This window comes from Cibotium barometz, chromosome 48 (genome assembly GCF_041138505.1).
Source record: "Cibotium barometz isolate CiBa-2024 chromosome 48, ASM4113850v1, whole genome shotgun sequence".
Taxonomy (NCBI): domain Eukaryota; kingdom Viridiplantae; phylum Streptophyta; class Polypodiopsida; order Cyatheales; family Cibotiaceae; genus Cibotium; species Cibotium barometz.
Window position 1 is genome coordinate 40,585,260 of NC_141093.1, and position 23,369 is coordinate 40,608,628.

The window sequence follows — 23,369 nt, forward strand, 5'->3', positions numbered from 1 at the left end:
ACACTTACGTGTCGTTAACATGCTTCCCCTTGTGTGTTGACAGATGATACGTGCAGGTGGGGGGCTGTATTCTAATCTCCACGATATGGGCCGAACATATCCACTTTAAATGCCCTGGTGCTTTCGACGGAAGCATATTCACCATCCATATCTATATATCTCCATGTCGTATAACCAAGAATTATCTTGGAAACTCTTAGGCTTCAGTCGATTCTCCTGGCCACCTTGATTCAAATCCGAGTATTTATATTGTGTCTAAGCAATATGAGAGGAGCATCCCCTTAACTCGTTAAATCAAAGACCAAAATGCTTTGCTAAAGGTTGTCACAAGAATGGCATGAATTGCCTTTGGATGGCTCTAGCTAATACGATTCCAAAAACGTATAATCTATAAGAATGGCATGAATTAGCTTTGGATGGGTCTAGCTAACACGCTTCCAGAAAATTAAAATCCAAATTAGCTCACGACACCACAGAAGAAAAACTGCACAAGTAAAGAGAATCATTAGAAGCAATTGACCATAGATTACTGAGAGTGCTTACACAAGAGGTGGGATATTGGTAACCTTGAAAACATCACCATTCCAAGGAAGAACGAAATCACTATATCTCCATATAGTACCTAGTCTAGTTATGTAGAGGGGTTCATTGATTCCATTTATTCCTTGCACTCCTCCATATTCCTGAGCATGGCCGCCAGGAGAGGAAAAGTGCAGATATGTAAGTGTATGTACTCTGCCTTTAAATGCCTGAAAAAGACTTCAGCTTGTTGCTAGGTATATAATGTAGAAAAAACCAACACTCTGCAGCCATAAATTACACTGTTCCCTAAGGGATTTCAGATTGTAAGGTTGATAATCAGCCCTATCTGCTCAAAATGTCAACTCAACTTCCTCAGCTAACTCCTGTGAAGAAAACATTAGCATGAAAAAGACATGAGCATATTTTCCACCTCTCTCTCTCTCTCTCTCTCTCTCTCTCTCTCTCCAAGACAATACATTATGAGTTCAGACACAAGGCCCTTCTGCTGCCCACTATATTGTACTTCAAGGCCTACACCATATGTTGGCCCAGTATTTTTCATTCGGCAGCTAGTTTTTCTTTTTTCATGTTGTCTCTAGACATATGGTTTACTCACAGATCACATGTAACATCTTATCGGACTCATAGATCCTTAGGGTCTTTCGTAGTTAATAACATCTCTCTCTCTCTCTCTCTCTCTCTCTCTCTCTCTCTCTCTCTCTCTCTCTCTCTCTCTCTCTCTCTCTAGAAACAACGGGTCTTAGAGACCCTTGACAGGTGGGATGGTCACCATTTCTGGGCAGTTGGATCCTAATAAACTCGGGAAAGTGAACTAGGGGTTGTAAACTAAGGTTGCCGGCGAGATACGGGGGTCGCTGATGATTGTGGATTTTGGGACCGTGAAAAGGTAAACTAGGCGCGAGTCCCAGGGATTTTGAAATTATGACGATTCTCTCTCTCTCTCTCTCTCTCTCTCTCTCTCTCCCCAAGACAATACATTATGAGTTCAGACACAAGGCTCTTCTGCTGCCCACTATATTGTACTTCAAGGCCTACACCATATGAGTTCAGACACAAGGCTCTTCTGCTGCCCACTATATTGTACTTCAAGGCCTACACCATATGTTGGCCCAGTATTTTTCATTCGGCAGCTAGTTTTTCTTTTTTCATGTTGTCTCTAGACATATAGTTTACTCACAGATCACATGTAACATCTTATCAGACTCATAGATCCTTAGGGTCTTTCGTAGACGTTAATAACATCTCTCTCTCTCTCAACAACCCTCAGCACTATCTCACACACAGGGTCTTAAAGACCCTTGTCAGGTGGGATGGTCGCCATTTCTGGGCAGTCGGATCCTAGTAAACTAGGGAAGGTAAACTAGGGGTTGTAAACTAAGGTTTCTGGCGAGAAGTAATCTAGGGAGGGCGTTGATGATTGTGGATTTTAGGACAATGAAAAGGAAACTAGGGATGGTAAACTAGGAAAATAGGCACGCGAGGCCCAGGGATGTTGAAATTTTTATGACGATTTTCGGACAAAAAGGGGTGCACTAGCTGAGACTCAAACCCAGGACCTACCTAGAATTATGTGAAACTTTCACGCTAGCCATTTCACCAAGTAGTCATTGCTACTAGCCCTATTTCCATTGAATATTTGTATCTTAAAAACATGCATACATGCACATATCTCCCTAGTTTACCATCCCTAGTTTAGTAATTTTCCTAATTTGGCATCCTTAATTTAGTAATACCTAGTTTACCCTTCCAATTTTACTAGACTCCATTGCCTAGTTTACCAATTTCCCTGGTTTACTAATTTCTCCAGTTTATCTATTTCCCCACAGTCGCGCTGGTAACCCTAGTTTACTTCTCGCCGACAACCCTAGATACATGGGTTAGAAAATCACGTAGTAGAGAACCCGAAACATGCATTGGCTCCATTGATGCAGGAAAACCTAGTGGCAATCAAGGACATTTTCTTCCAACACGAGGAGGAAATTGCGTATCTCAAAAAACTGGCGCAAGAAATTACAACATCATGTAGGGTTGTGTGAATATTAGAGCTAGGGAGCCTCCAAAAAGTATTTGCCGAGCTTATGACCAACACAGAGAATTGTTGGGTCTTGAGAAACCCCAATGTTCAGTAGGAAAACAGCAAGAACACAGAGTAGGGAGCAATAGAGAACTCGAAACCGTGGATGTGTATAACCACAAGTTATCTAAGTACAAACCTGAAATGTAAAAGTATAGTTGTTTGGATACACAAAATGTCCAAGGGGGAAAAACCTCTATAATGTGTAGAGGGAAAAAGTGCCCCTAGTAAGCCCCCATTCACACAGTCACTACCACATATGTATAATCCTACCCCCCCCCCCCCCCCCCCCCCCCCCCCTTCTTTAGTGATAGTGTGAATATGTATAGGATGGCACCAATAGATGAAGCTGATATCCCCCACATGTAACCTCTCTCTAAGATGGTAAGGATGAATCTCTATATGCTTGGTGCAAGAATGGAAAGCTTCAGACTTCTCTCGAGACAACACCTTCGTAAACAGACCTGCAATGTTGTCATGTATAGGACAATAGATGAAGCTGATATCCTCCACATGTAACCTCTCTCTAAGATGGTAAGGATGAATCTCTATATGCTTGGTGCAAGAACGGAAAGCTTCAAACTTCTCTCGAGACAACACCTTTGTAAACAGACCTGCAATGTTGTCATGTATAGGACAATAGATCAAACTAATCTCTCCCACATGTAACCTCTCTCTGACATGGTAATAACGAATCTCTATATGCTTGGTGCAAGAACAAAAAGCTCGGCGAGGCTATCCCTAGCAAACGGAGTGGTCGTGGCGAACCAAGTACTCCTTGCCACCATGTGGTACATCACTTCGTGCTTGACCTTTTCTCAGGCATGTATTGGCCAAGTACAACGCTTGATCCGAAATTTGTGGGCCGGGAGTAATGATGGGAGGCCAGCCAGGGCCAAGGTGGCATGGAGAGTGATTATTCAGCCACGTAGTAGAAGGGGGCTTGGACTCATCGATCCCACTATCCAGAGCCGTGCCCTGCTACGCAAGCTGATTGTCAAAGGACTCCTAGAGACAGGCTCAGCATCAACAATGACTCAGCTATTCCCCAGGAGTGGCTGATTCCTATTCCAGACCCGACCCCCCGGTGTGGCTAGGCGTGTTTACCAGACACGATATCCTCGTGGCGATCCATGGAGCAGATGAGGTCAGTGGTCTGCTCACTTTTTCTATTGGATCCCATGGCAGACTAGAGAGATCAGAGCTCCCCTTGGAGGATTTCAGAGGGGCTGCACCTTGCAGAGGGTAAGGGTGATTGGTTTTCGAGCACGGGAATGACACATAGATCCAGCACCGGCCAAGGTGGCTAGGGAGAGAGACTCTAGCGGCTATGGATTTGGGAGTGCCGACCTCTCACGCGGCTGTAATAGGACCCAGAAGAGAGAACTTGGCATGACCCCGTGGATCGGGAGGAGACTCTGGATGCCCCCTTCTTTGCATACACAACACGGCTTGGCCGCAGGATCCAAATGCCTTAGATAAATGGCACACTGACAGCATCAGCACACTAGTAGTCTCAGGGCCTATCACAGCGCTTCCTTTCAGATTTCTGGAAGAGGCTTTGGGACGGCTTTCGGCCCAGGAAGATCACTCTCTTTCTTTGGCTCATGGCACACGGGAGTTTGGCGGTCGGTACTTGGCTGGCAGTTGGAGGTCGGTCAGTAGCTTGCCCGCGGTGCGGCCACCCCCAAAGGTCTCAGCAACATTGCCTTTGGGATTGCCTTAAAGGCTCAGCAGATTTGGCAACGGATTCTCCCCATCTTCGCTATGGACACGGCATCGACCCGGATCATCACTTGGGGACATTGTCGCTTGGGCCACCAAGGCTGGAGTAGTCAGGACTTATGAGGAGGATGGGGAAGGACTAGCCCTTCAGGTCTCCCGCGATCGTATTGCAGCAATACTAGTCATAGCCCCACCTACACCCCCCCTCCCCCTGTATGAGATAGCCTTCTCCTAACAGAGCGGCCAACCGGAGGAGAAGCATCTCTTCCCTTATATGAGGCGAGTTTGTATCTAGCCCGTCGTGGTTGAACTTAGCCCTTTGTGGCTGATTTTTCTTTAACTAATAGAAGGATCTTTTTCCCGGAAAAAAAAAAGGAACGGAAAGCTCGATTCCTTGCCACAACCATAGCACTCTTTACTGTCAATGAGAATGGGAGTGGGTTTCTGCTCACACCCACGAAGATATGCCATGATCTCCTCAACCACACACACTCAACTGTAGTAGTGAAAGCTGCCTTGTACTCAGCTCCACAAGATGAAGTGGCCACAGTTCGTTTCTTTTTGCTCAACCAAGATATACATGAGCTACCAAGGAAAAAGCAATTCCCACTTGTGGACACGGTGGTAATAATCACCAGCCCAATCTGAATCACTGTAAGCAAGTAAATGGCAATTGTCACAAACCCCTATATTCTAGGAACATGAGGATGCGTGTCAGGCCTAGAAACATGCGGATGCATGTATGTATTATACCTGGGCATGTGTATGGATCATATGAGTGGATGCATACGAGTCCAAGGACATGGCAGGACATTTGTGGACTTTCGGGCGGTGCCCGTGTGGATTCCGGCCATGCACACATGGTGTGTTATGATGGCAGGCGGAATATTTTCAAGTACAAGAATGATGATAGGTGGTTCTCCAAGTTTACATGTGCACAATGCATAAATGATGCATGCCATAACTTTATTTTACTTTGTGTGACATTGTCTTGCTGCCTGGACAATGCTTGTTATTTTGGCTTGTGAAGTCTGAGGGACCGGGGACGCCCGGGCACCTTGTGGACACGTGTGTGCACTCCTGTTTGGGCCTAAAACTGTGGGCTTATGGGTTTTGCAGGTGGTAAGTGCGTCCACACTCAATTTACAGCTTACTTCATTTACTACTAAGGTTTATTGGTTTGCAGGTCCACACTCATTAACAAGTGGCCGGACCACTTATAATGCGTTCGCATTTGGTTGGACCAAAATTAATGAAGTCCGGACAGCTTATGGCCATTTCCCATTTGGTTGGACCTAAACTTTTAGAAACAGGACAAATGGAGCACTATGGGCTGGACACCTACACCTTATGGGGACACATGTCAGCCAGCATGTGTACCCACCAGGCCCCTGAGGTGGCACCTGAAAAAGGCGTCTCCCTCAAGAGGCCCTTTTGGGCTGTTTTACTCATTATTCAACATATTGGAGAGCTGGTTGGAGTTTTGGGAGTTGCTACAGGGCTGGTTGCTTGCTTTCCGGACTCACACAAGCTTGGACAACGATCCCAACACTCTTCTAAAGGGCTGGTTGGCAAATTTCAGACCTGCAATTTCTGGTTATTGCGAGTTTTGGGCTGGTTACAAGTGTCCAAAGTCAACTTGGACAGTACAGGACAGCTCTAGGGACCTCCACAAGGCTGTAGGACCCTTTACAGGTGGATTTCTCGCGACAGAAAGTTGCTGTTTTGGACTGGTTATTGCACAAAACAAGCCAGACAGCAATGGAATATGTGAGCATCGATGTGTCTCAAGGATTCCTGGTATAGCAGGTGCTTAGGGCAAGCATTGGGGACACTTGCTCGCGGAGAACACAGGTTTCTGGATCAGTTTCTCGTGTGGAAACAGGGCCTAAAGATCCATTTACATCTTGTGCAGGGCGGAGTACCTGTGAGGATTGTGATACTCTTGTGCAGGGCGGATGTACCTGTGAAGAGGCTTGTGCAGGGCGGATGTACCTGTGTGTAGGGCGGATGTACCTACAGATTCTCTTGTTTGAAATATATTCATTCATAATGTATTTGGAAGAATCAGGTGCAGGCTGGTGGTGAATCCCCAGGCACCCGTAATCTTGTACTTTGCAGACTCTTTTGGTAATATAACCTAAAGGGGAGGGGTCAGCCTATCATCGGTCCCTTTATGTGGTGTACTGTCATTTTCAGCTTTGTGGTTGTAATGCTCAAGTGTTAAGTGCTCAGAATCTTGTTCACATTTATACGATTCCAATACACGCGTCCGCCTCCCGTTTCATTGGTATCAGAGCTCAGTTTTTCCCCTCATTGAAAAACGGTCTGAGGCTTGGAATCATAACTGGTGACCTGATTTGAGTGTCATGGACAGCCACATTTCTGCCAGTGTGGAGAACACACAGGACCGTGAATTTCATGGTACAAGGGATGCAAGAGATGCTGCACGCAATGATGTCTATGGAGATGCAGGTACTCATGACACTGCATTCTGATTTGGAATCTTTGAGGTGTCAAGTGCGACGCTATAGAGCTGAAACCGAAGAGCTCACGTCATTGAAAAATGACCCGGATGTACAAAGGGTGTTGGCTGCGCAGGCAAAGGCTTCGGTCCATGAAGTCACTTTTGAAGCAATTGCAAAGGAAATGGATGTTGAGAAACCCCGAGAGCTTGCACTTGCATACCTAATGGTTAAGGGTGATGTATACACCGAAGCAGATGGTAGATTGGCTTTCAAGAAGCCACCCCTCATGGCTGCCCGTGGTGGTGCACATGATGCACAACAAGCAGGAAGAGCACAGCAAGTGCCAAATGCTGAAAGGACAAGAGTCCCTGGTGCTAGGCTTGATGCAGGTCAAGAGAAGAGTAAGGATGAGGGATCCTCTACTCATTCCCGCTTTGCTCCAAGAAGACATATCCGTTCTCGTGTTGAGCTTTCCACTCATTCGGAGAGTGTGGCTCAAGAGAGAACGAAGAGGGATCGTGAATCTTCATCGCGGCATCATCACCATGGAGATGAACAGGATGTACATAGGGATGCACATAGAAGAAAGAAGCCTCGAGAGTTCAAGTCCGGTGACAAGGATGTAAAGTTTGAAAACTTTCAGGGACGGATGGACTCTACCAAAGCACTTGCTTTCATTAGACAGTTTGAGATAGCTTTTTGCAATGAAGACTTTTCGGAAAAGTCTATGCTCAGGCATGTGGGAATGCATCTCAAGGATACGGCAAGTGATTGGTGGCTTGCAAAAATACTTGATGGAAGTGCTGCCCCAACTTGGTCTTCTTTCAAAATTCAGTTTTATGATCAATTCTTACCACCAAACTTTGCAAAGGATGTACACAAGGAGTGGGATTGGCTGTCCCAAGATGAGGGAGAGTCCGTTGCTTCATACATAGCAAAGTTTTGGAAAGTCCTTCTCAAGGTTACTCCCTTCATGAAGATTGGAGAGGACGAGAAGAAGAGAAAGTTTGAATCGGGGCTCCATCACATCATCCAACAAAGCTTGGGAGTGTACCCAAATAAGACCATACAAGACCTTATACACTCAGCCATGATTGCACAGAACTTGCACATGAAAGCACCCACAAATAAGCCATTTGCAGGTCAAAACAAGAGCAAATTCAGGGCTGGTTATGACCAGAAAAAGGGTGGACAGCCACCTAAGAATGCTCCCAAAGATGGCCGAGATGCAAAGAATGACTCCGAAAAGAAGCCGGGGGGTAAACGCCACAATTTTGGGCTCTCAAAACAACAATTAGAAGAGTACAGGAAGGCTGGAAAATGCTTTAAGTGTGGCAGTAAAGATCATATATATCCTAAATGCCCACAGAATCCTAAGAATGCTGAGCCTAATGTGGAAAAGCCTCTTGTGAATGTTGTACCCGATGTGCAGGGTAATACAGGGCATGAGCCGAAGAGTAGAGTCATATGCAAGGCTTGGGGCAAATTGAAGGATCAGCCCACTTTGTTTCTTTTTGATGATGCTTCCACAGATAACTTTATATCCGTACAGATGGCTGCCGCCATAGGTCTCAATGTGGAAGACATGGGAATGCAAATGAATGCAGATGCCGCCTTTGAGGGCAAACAGGTTGATGTAACTCTGGTCATTGGTAAGCTCCGTGTACATATACAGGACTACCTCGACCATGAGAGCTTTTTAGTGGCTCCTCTTATAGGTTGTGATGTTTTGTTGGGGATGCCCTGGCATCACCGTTTAGAGCCTATTAAGGCTTACAAAGAGAAGCAAATCAGCTTTGTACATAGAGGCCGTGAGCACTCTATAGATGCTGGTACTACTGGAAGTACCATACCTCTTGTAAGCCATGTACAAATTAATAAGGCAATAAAGAAATCAGCTTGTTCTTACTTGGTTTTTGTACGTGATACCATTGAACATTCTAGTGTTGATGTTAGTACATTAGATCAAGACAAGCTTAACTTTTTGAATGAGTTCAAAGATTGTTTTGCGAATGCTTTGCCATCAAGATTGCCACCCGAGAGGCCGGAAGATCATTGCATAGATCTAATTCCCGGTAGCTCTCCACCTAATAGGCCACCATACAGGGTGAGTGCTAGTCAACAAGAAGAGATTATGGCACAGGTGAATGAACTTTTGGAAAAGGGTTTGATTCGGCCTAGTTCCTCGCCATATTGCTCGCCGGTACTTCTTGTTCAAAAGAAGGATGGTACTTACAGGATGTGTGTTGATTACCGTGCCCTCAATAAGATAACCATCAAGAATCGGTTTCCGATTCCGCGCATTGATGACATCTTGGACAAGCTTGAAGGTTCGGCATGTTTCAGCCGAATAGACCTCAAGAGTGGGTATCATCAAGTGAGAGTGGCACCTCAAGATGTACACAAGACTGCATTTAGGACAGCCTTTGGTTCACGGGTATATTCTTTGATGACATTATTGTATTCTCAAAGAATGAAGCCCAACATCGTGAGCACCTGGCTATTGTGTTTAAAGAGCTTAAGGAAAATCAGCTCTACATAAATGCAAAAAAGAGTGAATTCTTCCTCCCAGAGATTAACTATCTTGGTCACATTGTATCAAAGGATGGTGTGCGCATGGATCCCGCAAAGATACAAGCCATGCAAGAATGGCCAGAGCTGAAATCAGTCCATGAAGTGAGGAGCTTCCTTGGTTTATGTGCTTACTACAGGAGGTTCGTCAAGCATTTTGCTTTCATTGCCGCTCCATTACATGAGTTAACGAAGAAGAAAGCAATCTTTAAATGGACACAAGAAGAGAGAGATGCCTTTCAAAAGTTGAAGAGTGCAATCATCTCGGGACCGGTACTCATTATTCCAGATTTGCACAAACCTTTTGTGGTGGAATGTGATGCATGTGGGGACTGCATAGGGGCTGTTTACTCATTATTCCGGATTTGCACAAACCTTTTGTGGTGGAATGTGATGCATGTGGGGACTGCATAGGGGCTGTTTTGAACCAAGAAGGACATGCCATTGCCTGTGAGAGCAGACGCTTGCAACATGCAGAGCTTCACTTACAGGTTTATGAGAAGGAGTTGTTGGCTGTAATTCATGCCCTTACTATTTGGAAACACTATCTTTTAGGGGCTGATTTTATGGTCAAAACTGATCATCAAAGTTTGAGATACTTTTTGACTCAAAGTAAGCTCTCAGAGAAGCATATGAGATGGGCAAATTTCCTCTATGGATGAGTGCCATGCTCCTCCATATGCAGGTCATAGAGGCATTTTGGCCACAGCACAAGCTTTGGAGAGGTATTTCTTTTGGCCAGATATTCGCAAGGATATTGAAGCATATGTACGTGAATGTATGGTATGTCAAAAGGTCAAGTTTGACCGACATAAAGCACCTGGATTGCTTCAGCCTTTGCCTATACGAAAGCATTGCTATGGATTTCATTATGGATTCACAGGAAAATGATGTTATTTGGACCATCATTGACAAGTTTAGCAAGCAAGCACATTTCATTCCCGTGCGCAAGACAATAAAGCCAGATCATATGGCTAGGATGTTTTTGGCACAGATATTCAAACACCATGGCATGCCTAAATCTATTGTGGGAGATAGAGATCCTAGAACCACAAGCTTATTTTGGCGCGCATTGTTTGACAATATGGGTACAAAGCTGAACTTCTTATCAGCTTACCATCCACAGACAGATGGGCAAAGTGAAATAGCAAATTCAGCCGTCCTCGACTTGCTGAAATCTTATGTATCCGACCGCAAATCGGATTGGGAGAAGTATTTACCACTTGTGGAGTTTGCCTACAACAATACGGTACATACTTCTACGGGCAAGGCGCCCTTTGAGATTATCTATGGCAAGGTGGTACTACCACCCATCCTTTGTACAAAGGATGAGATTTTTGCAGCAGATGAGTATGTCAGAGACTTGGATACTGCATTTGCACAGGTACGGACAGCCATAGAAAGGTCTCAAACCAAGAATAAAAAGGCAGCTGATAAGCATAGAAGGGATGTACAATTCAAACAAGGTGATTGGGTCTTGCTGAAATTTGAAAAGGCACGCCTTCGGAAGAGGCCAGGGAAAGAGGGAAAGTACCCTAAGCTTTCCAACAGGTACTATGGACCTTTTCAGATCTTGGAGAAGATCAATGATGTTGCATTTCGGCTTGTACTCCCAGATCATTGGAACATGCATAATGCTTTTCATGTGAGCCTATTGAGGCCTTATGTGGGACCGACACCGTTTGAGCCGGTTTTGGAAGACCCAGCCGAGGTGGATGAGTTGGAAGAGCTTCTTCAACCTGAACAGATTGTTTTTCACAAGGAACGAAAGCTTGCGGGAGGCAAACTTGTTCGTAGGTACCTTGTGAAGTTCAAGAATTATTCAGCTTTGGATGCGAAATGGATGGATGAGGCCTACTTCGAGGATTACCCAGATCTTTTGAAGGCCTATCTGGAGGCTTTTCAGTTGCGGTCAACTGATTAGAAGCCGGGGGGAATGAACCCCTATATTCTAGGGACATGCGGATGCGTGTCAGGCCTAGAAACATGCGGATGCATGTATGTATTATACCTGGGCATGTGTATGGATCATATGAGTGGATGCATATGAGTCCAAGGACATGGCAGGACATTTGTGGACTTTCGGGCGGTGCCCGTGTGGATTCCGGCCATGCACACATGGTGTGTTATGATGGCAGGTGGAATATTTTCAAGTACAAGAATGATGATAGGTGGTTCTCCAAGTTTACATGTGCACAATGCATAAATGATGCATGCCATAACTTTATTTTACTTTGTGTGACATTGTCTTGCTGCCTGGACAATGCTTGTTATTTTGGCTTGTGAAGTCCGAGGGACCGGGGACGCCCGGGCACCTTGTGGACACGTGTGTGCACTCTTGTTTGGGCCTAAAACTGTGGGCTTATGGGTTTTGCAGGTGGTAAGTGCGTCCACACTCAATTTACAGCTTACTTCATTTACTACTAAGGTTTATTGGTTTGCAGGTCCACACTCATTAACAAGTGGCCGGACCACTTATAATGCGTTCGCATTTGGTTGGACCAAAATTAATGACGTCCGGACAGCTTATGGCCATTTCCCATTTGGTTGGACCTAAACTTTTAGAAACAAGACAAATGGAGCACTATGGGCTGGACACCTACTTGGACACCTTATGGAGACACATGTTAGCCAGCATGTGTATCCACCAGGCCCCTGAGGTGGCACCTGAAAAAGGCGTCTCCCTCAAGAGGCCCTTTTGGGCTGTTTTACTCATTATTCAACATATTGGAGAGCTGGTTGGAGCTTTGGGAGTTGCTACAGGGCTGGTTGCTTGCTTTCCGGACTCACACAAGCTTGGACAACGATCCCCACACTCTTCTAAAGGGCTGGTTGGTAAATTTCAGACCTGCAATTTCTGGTTATTGCGAGTTTTGGGCTGGTTACAGGTGTCCAAAGTCAACTTGGACAGTACAGGACAGCTCTAGGGACCTCCACAAGGCTGTAGGACCCTTTACAGGTGGATTTCTCGCGACAGAAAGTTGTTGTTTTGGACTGGTTATTGCACAAAACAGGCCAGACAGCAATGGAATATGTGAGCATGGATGTGTCTCAAGGATTCCTGGTATAGCAGGTGCTTAGGGCAAGCATTGGGGACACTTGCTCGCAGAGAACACAGGTTTCTGGATCAGTTTCTCGCGTGGAAACAGGGCCTAAAGATTCATTTACATCTTGTGCAGGGCGGAGTACCTGTGAGGATTGTGATACTCTTGTGCAGGGCGGATGTACCTGTGAAGAGGCTTGTGCAGGGCGGATGTACCTGTGTGTAGGGCGGATGTACCTACAGATTCTCTTGTTTGAAATGTATTCATTCATAATGTATTTGGAAGAATCAAGTGCAGGCTGGTGGTGAATCCCCAGGCACCCGTAATCTTGTACTTTGCAGACTCTTTTGGTAATATAACCTAAAGGGGGGGGGGGGGGGGGCATAGTCACAGGGGACGGCGGGGACGGAGCCTAGGAATGCTGGGACGCCGAAACGGGACGGGGACGGACGGACGTCCCCCGACTGCCGTTTCAAACAGGGGACGGCGCAGGGACGGGGGACGGCCTGTGCAGGGGACGGCAAAGAGCCGTTGCGCCTGCGCCTACGCCCGTTTCTGGCCGTTGCGCCTGCCTGTCGCCTGCCTGCCTTCGTAGCCGTTTATGGCTGTTGGGCCTGGGCTCTTCTAGCCGTTTATGGCTGTTGGGCCTTGGCCCTCTCTCTCTCTCTCTTGCCCTTGAGGCTTTCCTCTCTCTCTTGCCTATCTATATAGGAGCCCACCTCTACAAGGCTACAAGCACACACAAGTTCATTGCTCATTGCTCAAGCTTTCAAGGCTCAAGCTCCTTGAATCTTCTCTCTTCCAACTTCCAAGTTCCAAGCTCTAGGGCCTAGGCTCTCACGGTCTCACCTCTCCCTCAAGCCTCTTGAGTCTTCCAACTTCCAAGCCTCTAGGCTCTCTCTCTCTCTCTCTCTCTCTCTCTCTCTCTCTCTCTCTCTCACATTCCTCAAGGCTCAAGAGTCAAGCCATCTTCAACCATGGCATCCTCCTCACGTGCCGGGGCTTCTCGTAGAAGGACAACGGGATGGACATGGTGGGAGGAGGTAAACTACACCACATCCGTTCATGGAGGCGGTTCTCGGCCATGGGTATGCAAGCTTTGCCCATACCGGCGAACGGGTGGCGCCGACAAAGTGCGAGCCCACCTCTTGCATGAGAGTGGGCATGAGGTGAGGTTTTGCACGAATGTCACGCCCGAGAAGAGACGGGAACTTCTTGACAAGCTTAGCGTCTACGAAGCGGTCGAAGCGACAAGAAGGACACCACAAGTGGCCGTGGATCCCGCGACGATGGGGAGAGGAACTCAAGCCTCTACCATAGAGTCATGTGGTGGATCGGGATCATGCACACCATCACCTTCGCCATCAAGTCGGAATGTTACTCCATCCACGACACCGGCACCCTCCATCTCCACGGCCTCTCAATCATTACGTGGCCCATGGCGACAATCTACACTTGGGGAGAATTAGAACCCCAAGGTGAAGGAGGAGGTGGATATAGCGGTGGCCCGCTTCTTCTTCCACAACCACATTGCCTTTCAAGCGGCTAGGTAAGTGCAATCGATCATTGCCAATTCATCATTCATGTTTTCATCATCCTAGTCCCCTTCTCATTAGTAAATTACTTTCTTGAATAGGTCGGAATACTTCAAGGTAATGGTTAAGAAGATTGGGAAGTATGGCTCAACCCATACGCCCCCCTCATCCAAGAGCTTGCGCACTACATTGCTTGACAAGGAGAAGCGCATTGTAGAGCAAGCGGCCGACAACACAAAGCGGCAATGGGAGAGGAATGGAGTCTCCCTCATTGTGGATGGATGGAGTGACACCCGCAAGAGGAGTATTCACGGCATGGTTGCATATTCCCGTGGAGAGATGTACTTCATCTCATCTCATGATGCATCCCGCACTAGGAAGAGCACGGATGTGCTTGCGGCGGAGTGGGCTACCACCATGGAGATCGTTGGCCCCGAGCATGTAGTGGGCTTTGTTGCGGATGGGGAGCCTTCCAATAGGGCGGCGAGAGCTATTCTCCAAAGTATGTATGGACATGTCACAGTGTCCTTTTGTATGGCTCATTGCCTAAACAACCTCCTCAAGGACATCGGGGCATTACCATGAACCAGCCCGCTCATTGAGGAGGCCAACACCATGGTCTCCTTTGTCCTCAACCACCAAAGACTTCGGCATGAGTTCAACAAGAGGTCCTGTCTCTCTCTCCTCAAATATTCCGACACCCGGTTTGCCTACAACTTTCTCATGTTGGGCCGGTTGAAGGATTGTAGTGGTGCTTTGAGGGGGCTTTTCCTTAGCGACGAGTTTGTCGCCATGCAAGAGTCCCATACAAACACTGGCCAAGAGTGTAGGCTACGGGCGGATGACGCCTCTTGGTGGGAGCGTGTGAAGACCACAGATGCTATGGTGAGGCCCATAGTCCGCCTGTTGAGGATTGTAGACGCTATGCAGCCATGCATAGGCAAGGTCTACGAGGCCATGGATCGCATGATAGAGAAGTTGAAAGACTTCGTGCCTGACGAAGACAGATACGAGGAGATCCATGCCTTGTGTCTAGGAAGGTGGAATTCCTATTACTCTCCATTGCATGCAACAGCTTATGTGGTGGACCCAGAATTCCAAGGCAACAAGCAGGAGAGCGACCGGGAGGTGAGCGCTGGATGGAGAATCATCTTGGATCATCTTGTGCCTGATGCATCGGTTAGGCGCAAGATCAGGGACCAGCTTTCGATGTACAAGTCATTTCATGGCTCCTATGGCTGTCATGATGCACAGGTTGACCGCTCCAAAGTTGGTGCTGCTCTATGGTGGGAGGACTTTGGTTCAGATGGACCGGAGCTGTAGCAGCTTGCCATCCGCATACTTAGCCAGGCCGTCAGCTCCTCTTGCTTGGAGCAACTTTGGAGTACCTACAGCCACATTGCCTCTAGGAAGAGGAACCGACTCGTGGTAGAGCATGCCAATGACCTTGTCTTCGTCAGCGCGAACTTGCGAATGCTTTGCAAGAGCGTGACCAAGAAGGCAAATTCCTTCACCGAGTGGGAGATGAGTCAACAAGAAGAGCAACGGGAGGATGAGGTGCAGGAGCAGCATGCCAGTGAGGATGAGACTGAGGATGAGCTTGATGCTTCTTTGGCAGCCGCACAAGCTACCCATGACCATGAGGCGAGAACTTCACGTGGATGATCATTCATGGATCATGTTTCATGGGCCTTACTACTTAGCTCTAGCCTCTAGCCTCTAGTCTTCAGCACTTTTTTGTCATTGACTCATTTGAGTCCGTCCTTGTATTTTGCCTCCTTAAGGTTTAGTCCTGACTCCTGAGTCCTGACTCTTGAGTCATGACTCATTTTGTATCTACTTAATTATTAATATGACTCAAAATCTTACCATTTTAGTGTAAATTTGTGCTCATTTTGATGTACTTCCAAAGTAGAATAAGTGCAGAGTAGAAAAATTTAAAAAAAAAGTATTTTTTGAGTGGCGTTCCCTCCCCCGTCCCCGTCCCCCGTCCCTTGTGACTATGGGGGGGGGTCAGCCTATCATCGTCCCCTTTATGTGGTGTACTGTCATTTTCAGCTTTGTGGTTGTAATGCTCAAGTGTTAAGTGCTCAAAATCTTGTTCACATTTATACGATTCCAATACACGCGTCCGCCTCCCGTTTCAGCAATCACTCCCCTGGGATAAAACAATCCAAGATCCTGGGTGCCCTTAAGTACGAAAACACTCGCTTCACTACTTGCCAATCCTTTGACCCTAGGCCGTACATAAACTTACTCAACTAAGACACCCCATAGTGTATGTTTGGCCTTGTATTACACAAATATATGACAGCCCACAGCTTGGCTGTAATATGTGCTATCAAAAGGCTCTCCTGAATCATACATGCTCAGGTCCGGGTTCTACCAAAGTAGAAATAGGCTTGCAATCCTGAAATTTAAACCTTTCCAAAAGCCCCTTGTTTCTTGAGCTTCCATAAATCACATAGCGGCTAGCTCGAACCTTCAAAACCTTGCACAAATTTTGGCAAGGTTTTGAGCAAAAGTTTGTATAAGCCAAACCGAAGATGATAACACAAAGTTGGCTAGATTTTATGGTCTTTCCATAAGGGGAGAACTTTCGAGGCCTATGTCAATGACATTTTCCCGCTTTCCTTGATCTACCAGAAAGGGTATGGTGTCTCCAGTTTGACAATGGATTAGATAACTCTGACATGCGCAAGCTCTGTTAGTCTTCTTTCAGCCCTAAACACTGCATAGGAGCTATTGATGCAAGAACAATCGACATAGACAGAGAATATAGACTGAGAGATGGCTGTGTATTCGGTATATTCACATGATACAAAAAAAGGTGTATATGTCTGTACAAATTCCATGGCCTTTGGCCTACCCAAAAGGGTGACTAATGAATGACCTTCCAGTTCCTATCTAGGACCTATCTCCATATGGGAGAGAGATGCCCAACAATGAGCAATGGTATTGCCTTTTATAGGCTTTAGAAGTAAAAAGGATGACAAGTTTCCAACCCGTCGTCAAGTTTATCATGTGCACAACCGTGGACATGGATAACCTCATCATTAGTTCGGCAACATTTTAGGGGAGATTTAGAGCTGATTTTGCAGCCAAATAGGCTCCGTAAGTACCTAAAACATACACCACGTATGGGACACCTTTTGGGCACAATTTGGACACAAAAGATGACTTTTTGGACGAAGTTTTGTGGGCTGTAAAGGTATAACCGTACAATTTTTTCTTTTCTTCCTATAAATAGCCAAGCTCTCATTTGTACATATCATCTAATCCCCCTTTGGGATTAGGTCATAGGCAGTCAATAGGTCTAAAGTTAACCTAGGAGGAGTTCAATTTTGTGTATCTCTGGCCTAGATGGGGGTTGTCCCGAAGAAAGATCTTCTAGAACCGGTGTTGCACTAGTGATCGTCTAGGTGGTCTAAACATAGATCACCGCAAACTGTGCTTCTTTCCGAATCTCTCGTTTAGCCTAGATATGGCTAATTACTGGAAAGTAGGTATCCCTAGCTCACATTTTATGATCACAAGAGCCTTGGACATATTTCGGGTAATCCGAAACGTGTGCTGCTCCCAATCAACGTCTGGAGTAAACTCGTGAAACCACTCGATCCCTAAGATAATGCCTGCACCTACAAGAGGGGCAACCATAAAATCTCGCATAGACTCTGTGCTCTGGATGACCAACTTAGCACGACAAGCGTCAAACTTGATGCTCGTTGTCATGCCTCTGCTAAATCCCTCCACTTGTTTATCCATAGAGATCAATGAAAAACAAGCTCGGCAAGAGACTTGTTCCATGACCGCGTCCTCTGTACTGCCGTTGTCAAACAAGACAACTCCTCTCTAGCCACGCGACTCTCTAGCCACCTATGTAGCCAAACGTCTTGAGCAACTCATTTCGCTCATACTCCTGGCCATGGTTGCCCTTCTACTCATCTTCGACCTCCCGACTAACAATGGACCAACCGTAGGAGTGGGAGCTAGAGGACTGGCGACAACCTGGACAGTTGGTGTTATACACCCAACACTAACCCTAGAGGTTAGGGACTAACCCAACAGGGTTAGGGAAGCCCTTGCATTAGAAAAAGCAAGCTTAGATGGGTGGCTAAGGTTCAATATATATACCTTCATAAGGTCAGAAAAATCTGAACTTACGAATTGAGAGATTTGAGAAAGAAATAATAGTGAAGAAGGACAAAGACAAAAACAAAGCATTTGAGAGATCAAAAATAAATAAACTAACAAGCCTAGCTACTAAGGAGAGGAAACCAAAAGATAATATCAAACGAAGACTTTTAATTAAGACATTAACCAAAAACATGCCACTTTTACAAAAAAGAGCATTGAATTATGAATTAAGTGGGCTTTTCAGCTCCCCACTTCTATAAAACTTACTCCTTATCATTTTAAACATTCCAAAAGCTGAAATACCAAAGATAAACTTACTACGATTCATGAAAGAACGAACCTTTTTCAAAATCTTATTGAAACTATAACCTTTTTCGATAAGCAGCAAAATAAGATGGCATGATTGAGAGATAAAGGCAAATTTAGTAGAGCAAAGACGAGAGAATCTAAAAAGTTGAGAGCAGATAACACCATACTTGGTTGTATCAGAAATATTGGAAGAGAAGTGTGGCATCCGAATGATCTTTAAGTTAGCATATTCAGGTTGTAAGCGTTTGTCATAAATATCTACTATGAAGCCTGAAGATGATTGAGTGATCTTAAGGTCTAAAAAAGCACAACTATCGCTATTCGAGATGCGGTTAAGTTCACAAAATTCCTTGGGATAGATCCCTCCACCTAAGGAATTTGGACTGATATACAAAAACTCTTGAAAGGAAGGAATATCGGGAACGAAGAGATCATCTACAAAACGTTTGTGAAGAAAGACAGGACAAGTATTAGCAAAAATAAGGCATTCCATAAAATCAAACTCATAAGTAAAAAGATAAAAATTATCAAGAAAGACGGCACAATTGGTACCCATGGGAATACCAATTGCTTGCTTAAATAAAGAGTCTCCTAAGAATATATAAAGGTTATCTAGGAGAAAATCTAACCAAGTACAAATGTCATCTTTGTCTACAATTTTGGTGAATCTTTTCTCTCTTATCTACATCTTGATTTTTACTTTTTAACCAAGAAAAATCAAAATGCAAAGCTGACTTTTCTACTAATAAAGCCTTGCATCTATCCTTCTCTAATCTATAGGCAAAAACTTTCGTCATAAGAGATCTAATCCTTACACGTAAGTCTTCTAAGTCTAGTTTGGTGTATAAGGTCGTGAAGTCGAAGGTTTGAAGACATAAAGGAGAAGGTCATGAAGTCGAAAGTCTTGGGTTATTATTGATTCATTGTGTGGTATGAGCCTGGACCAAGAGGCTTACTCTTGCCATGGACATGGCAGATCACAAGCAGTCTTGATTGTGAGATCCCTCTAGAATTCAACCTAATACATAGGCACAAACAAGGTTAGAGAAACCAAATAAGAGGGGTGCACGCAAGCTCACCACCCAACCGTAGGTTCGCATTCGCCAACCACCCCAAAGCCAGAGGCTAACGTTCGACTCCCACACGCCAAGCTAGTTAGCCCTGGTGTCCCATGCCATCAGTGTTGAAATATACAAGTGAATAGGGTGTGTGCGGGAACAAGCCCTTGGCCAGAGGCTGTAAAAGAGAATCTGTAAATGTGAGAGAACCTGTGAAAAGGTGAGAAGCATCTACTGGGAGAGAATAAAGGGTAGCATGAGAAGATTTAGGAGGTGTGGAGATATTCTGGGAGAGGTGGAGAGAATCAAGTAAAAGAGATGGAGTGAATCAAGGAGAAATAAGTGGGATTGGATGCTTGGATGTAAACTCTATAAATTGAGACATTGGCCTAATGAGAATTTGTTGGTTTTTTATTATCCATGCCTACATTAAGCTATCAGTTAATTGCTCACTAATCACGTCTTAATTATCTAACCTCTTTGTTAATGATGTTGATTCTAGCATTTGATCCACCATAGCTCATCACATTGCTGTAATTTTAACATGGTATCAGAGCCTAGCCTAGAATCCATCAAATTTATGAGCCCATTATCTAACTAATTACGATTAGTAGATGATTAAGAAATAATCGCTTTTTTCAAGTAGCCCACTGCACCCCTAGCCAGTGGAGGGGCTTGATCTCCCTCCAGGAGCAACATTAGGGCAAGCCCGTCTAGGCATGCATAGCCAGCCTCCCCACAGTCCAGCTAAGCAAATCGGCACAGCAAACCGCCTTCTACAGCTTAGGAAAATCGCCATTCTACAGGCGCATTGTTTTTCAAGAAAATTTAATATTTCTGCTGCTCCAGATCAAATTGCTCTAATTCCTCTTGGCCCTAGGGGTTTTCAAGGAGGCTCCACAAGCTGGTGAAGACAGAATTTAATTTGATCAAGTCTATAGTGAGATCCAAGCTCTTCATCAAATCTGTAAGTGACTTTGGTAAAACAGAGATTAAGCATTCAATGTTTAGTCAAATCTTGTGTTTCTTGGCTTAATCCTCTACTAGACTAATTGCTATTGATGGCCTTGAAAGCATTTGAGCTCATTTGAACTCTTAAGGCCTCAGAGCTGGACTCCCCGCAGATCCCTATAACTTCAGATTACAATTCGGAGATGGTTTGATACTCCAACCATTCCGTACAAATTGGTTACTCTTGATTTAATGTAATTTCTGGTGATTTTATGCTGATAAATCTGTTGTAATCATCTCCTAAACACCAGATTGAGTTATAAAATGATAGACACTGTCCTTGAATCTTGAAATTGGATCAAGAGATAAGACCCCCTTCACATTATCATGAGTACGACACAAGAAATAGCCAAATTTAATGGGGAGCAGTTTTACACATGGAAGACAAAAACCATGTATCTGCTCATGAGAAAAAATCTGTGGGAGCTAGTTGAGGGAAGAGATGAATGCCCAGAGGTGAGAGGGGAAGATAAGTGGAAGAACAGGAATGAAAAAGCATTGGGACTTATCGCACTCACTTTAAATGATAAAATCATTCATCACATCACAGGGATACAATGGGCAAAAGATGCATGGGATGAACTCAATAAATTATTTGGCACACAAGCTAAAAATTCAAAGATAAATCTGTTAATGCAATTTTACAAATTGGATATGAAGGAAAGTGAACCTTTAATCACACACTTAAACAGATATAAAAGCATTAAGCAACAACTGGCAGCTATTGGCAAAAAGGTAGAAGATGATGAGGCACTAGCAATGCTTCTGAAGAGTGTGGACAAAGGTGAATATGAAAACATTGTAGCAACACTAAAGAATGTACCTGAATTGAAGCTACACAAGATAGAAGGAGCTCTACTAGAGCAAGAGACCAGAGGCAAAGAGAAGAAATGGCTCAACTCAACAGCAGGAGAAGAAAAAGCATTCTTCACTCGAGGAGGATTCTCTCGAGGACGAGGATGAGGAAGAGGCAGAGTAGGAGGAAAGACCTTCACTTGCCACAACTGTGGAAAGCCAGGACACATGGCAAGAGACTGCTACAGCAAACCCAGTGGAGAAGGAACGACATCGACAAACTTCATGGAGGCTCCTAAGGAAGTGGAGTCGGATCATCTTTTCTGAGAGAGAGAGAGAGAGAGCGAGAGAGAGAGAGAGAGAGAGAGAAACCCCACAACCCAATGTAGCCTGTCCCAACAGAGTAAAACCACCTCTGAGCCACCAATGATGTAGGCCATGTGGTAGATGTATGTGTGAGCACTTTAGTCAAGGTCACGGGCACTTGTAGTAGCCTTGGACACATAGAGAGAGAAAGTGTCAAGAACTATGAGTTTAGGGACTTGAGGCAATGGTCGCGGACTATCAAGTAAGAGGGAAACTTGGTATAGGGTCCAGGTGTGCTAGAAGTATTCACTTAAGGGGAGGTGTTGAAATATGCAAGTGAATAGGGTGTGTGCGGGAACAAGCCCTTGGCAAGAGGCTGTAAAAGAGAATCTGTAAATGTGAGAGAACCTGTGAAAAGGTGAGAAGCATCTTCTGGGAGAGAATAAAGGGTAGCATGAGGAGATTTAGGAGATGTGGAGATATTCTGGGAGAGGTGGAGAGAATCAAGCAAAAGAGGTGGAGTGAATCAAGGAGAAATCAGTGGGATTGGATGCTTGGATGTAAACTCTATAAATTGAGACATTGGCCTACTGAGAATTTGCTGGTTTTTTATTATCCATGCCTATATTAAGCTATCAATTAACTGCTCACTAATCACGTCTTAATTATCATCTAATCTCTTTGTTAATGATGTTGATTTTAGCATTTGATCCACCAAAGCTCATCACATTGCTGTAATTTTAACAATCAGAGCCTTTCCTAAGAGACCCTGGGCAACACTGCCTATGACCCACCATGTCCATGGCAGGAGTAAACTTCTCGGTCCAGGTCCAGACCACAATGAATCAATAATAACCCAAGAGTCACTTATATAGTACTTCTTGTTGCTATAAATAACAATCCAATCATAAATAGCCAATAACCTTGGATTTATTAATATTGAATCTTAGCCACCCATCCAAGCCTACTTTTCCTAATCCCAAGGCTCTCTAACCCTATCGGATTAGTCCCTAACCTCTAGGGTTAGTGTGCTAGGTATATAACATTCCTCCCCACTTAGGACATTTCCACTCTTGAAAATAAATGAAGGAGAATCCAACTACTTGCATCAGTTGTCTCTGAATTCAAGTTTATTTCTGTCTATCAAATCCAAATAGCCTTTTTGTATCAAGGAACCAGCTGAACTAAAGCTGTTGTTCCTCTAACAATAGCCATGGAAACAAGACAAAAAACATAACCTTTTCAAATCCTTGAAGAACATAAACCATCCTTAAATCCTCAAATCTCCTCATGAATTTGCAACCTAAAATCACAGAAACATATATCTGCTAGATGTAACATAATACCCATCCTTTCCATGAGCTGCTAAATCCTCGTACCTAGGGGATATCATACCTCCTTCTCAAAGACTCGTAACTATCAGGCACAATTGTGTCTCCTTCAAGCTATCAAAGTCTGAGGGAATCTCAGTTTTAACCCAACTACTCCCAAACATATTCTACCTATCAAAGCCTGAGGGAATAACCCAACTCCTACCAAACATATTCTAGCTATTGCCATAGCCATATTGTAACATGTGAAAGCTCGCTGGATAAGATCGGTAACTTCAATGTTCAAAAAATTCAGTAATCCTTCGTGACAAAGATAACGCACAATGTAGAGAGGGATGTGCATATATATCTATATAGAGATATATATATATATATATATATAGAGAGAGAGAGAGAGAGAGAGAGTCGGACACAGTATTGGGTCCTGAATACCCTCTATAGGACCCCCACCACGAATGGTGT

At 44.8% G+C, this 23,369-nt stretch overlaps 1 protein-coding gene and 1 pseudogene across 2 annotated transcripts in view; both read right to left on the minus strand.

Annotated features, from left to right (window-relative positions):
• Positions 1-505: 505 nt before the first annotated feature.
• Positions 506-23,369, minus strand: part of LOC147611182 (putative 3-hydroxyisobutyrate dehydrogenase-like 1, mitochondrial pseudogene) — a 30,698-nt pseudogene continuing 7,834 nt past the window's right edge. Inside the window, exon 2 of the transcript XR_015263973.1 lies at positions 506-905. The product of XR_015263973.1 is annotated as a putative 3-hydroxyisobutyrate dehydrogenase-like 1, mitochondrial pseudogene (transcript). The remainder of the gene's footprint in view (positions 906-23,369) is intronic.
• Positions 18,075-19,082, minus strand: LOC147611183 (uncharacterized). The gene has a single exon (XM_086785418.1). The coding sequence runs from the start codon at positions 18,960-18,962 to the stop codon at positions 18,318-18,320; it is 645 nt and encodes a 214-aa protein (XP_086641544.1). The 5' UTR covers positions 18,963-19,082; the 3' UTR covers positions 18,075-18,317.

What these genes read in the sequence shown, in the direction of transcription:
- LOC147611183 (XM_086785418.1), bottom strand. Translation starts at nt 18,962, where the DNA reads ATGGGTACCAATTGTGCCGTCTTTCTTGATAATTTTTATCTTTTTACT.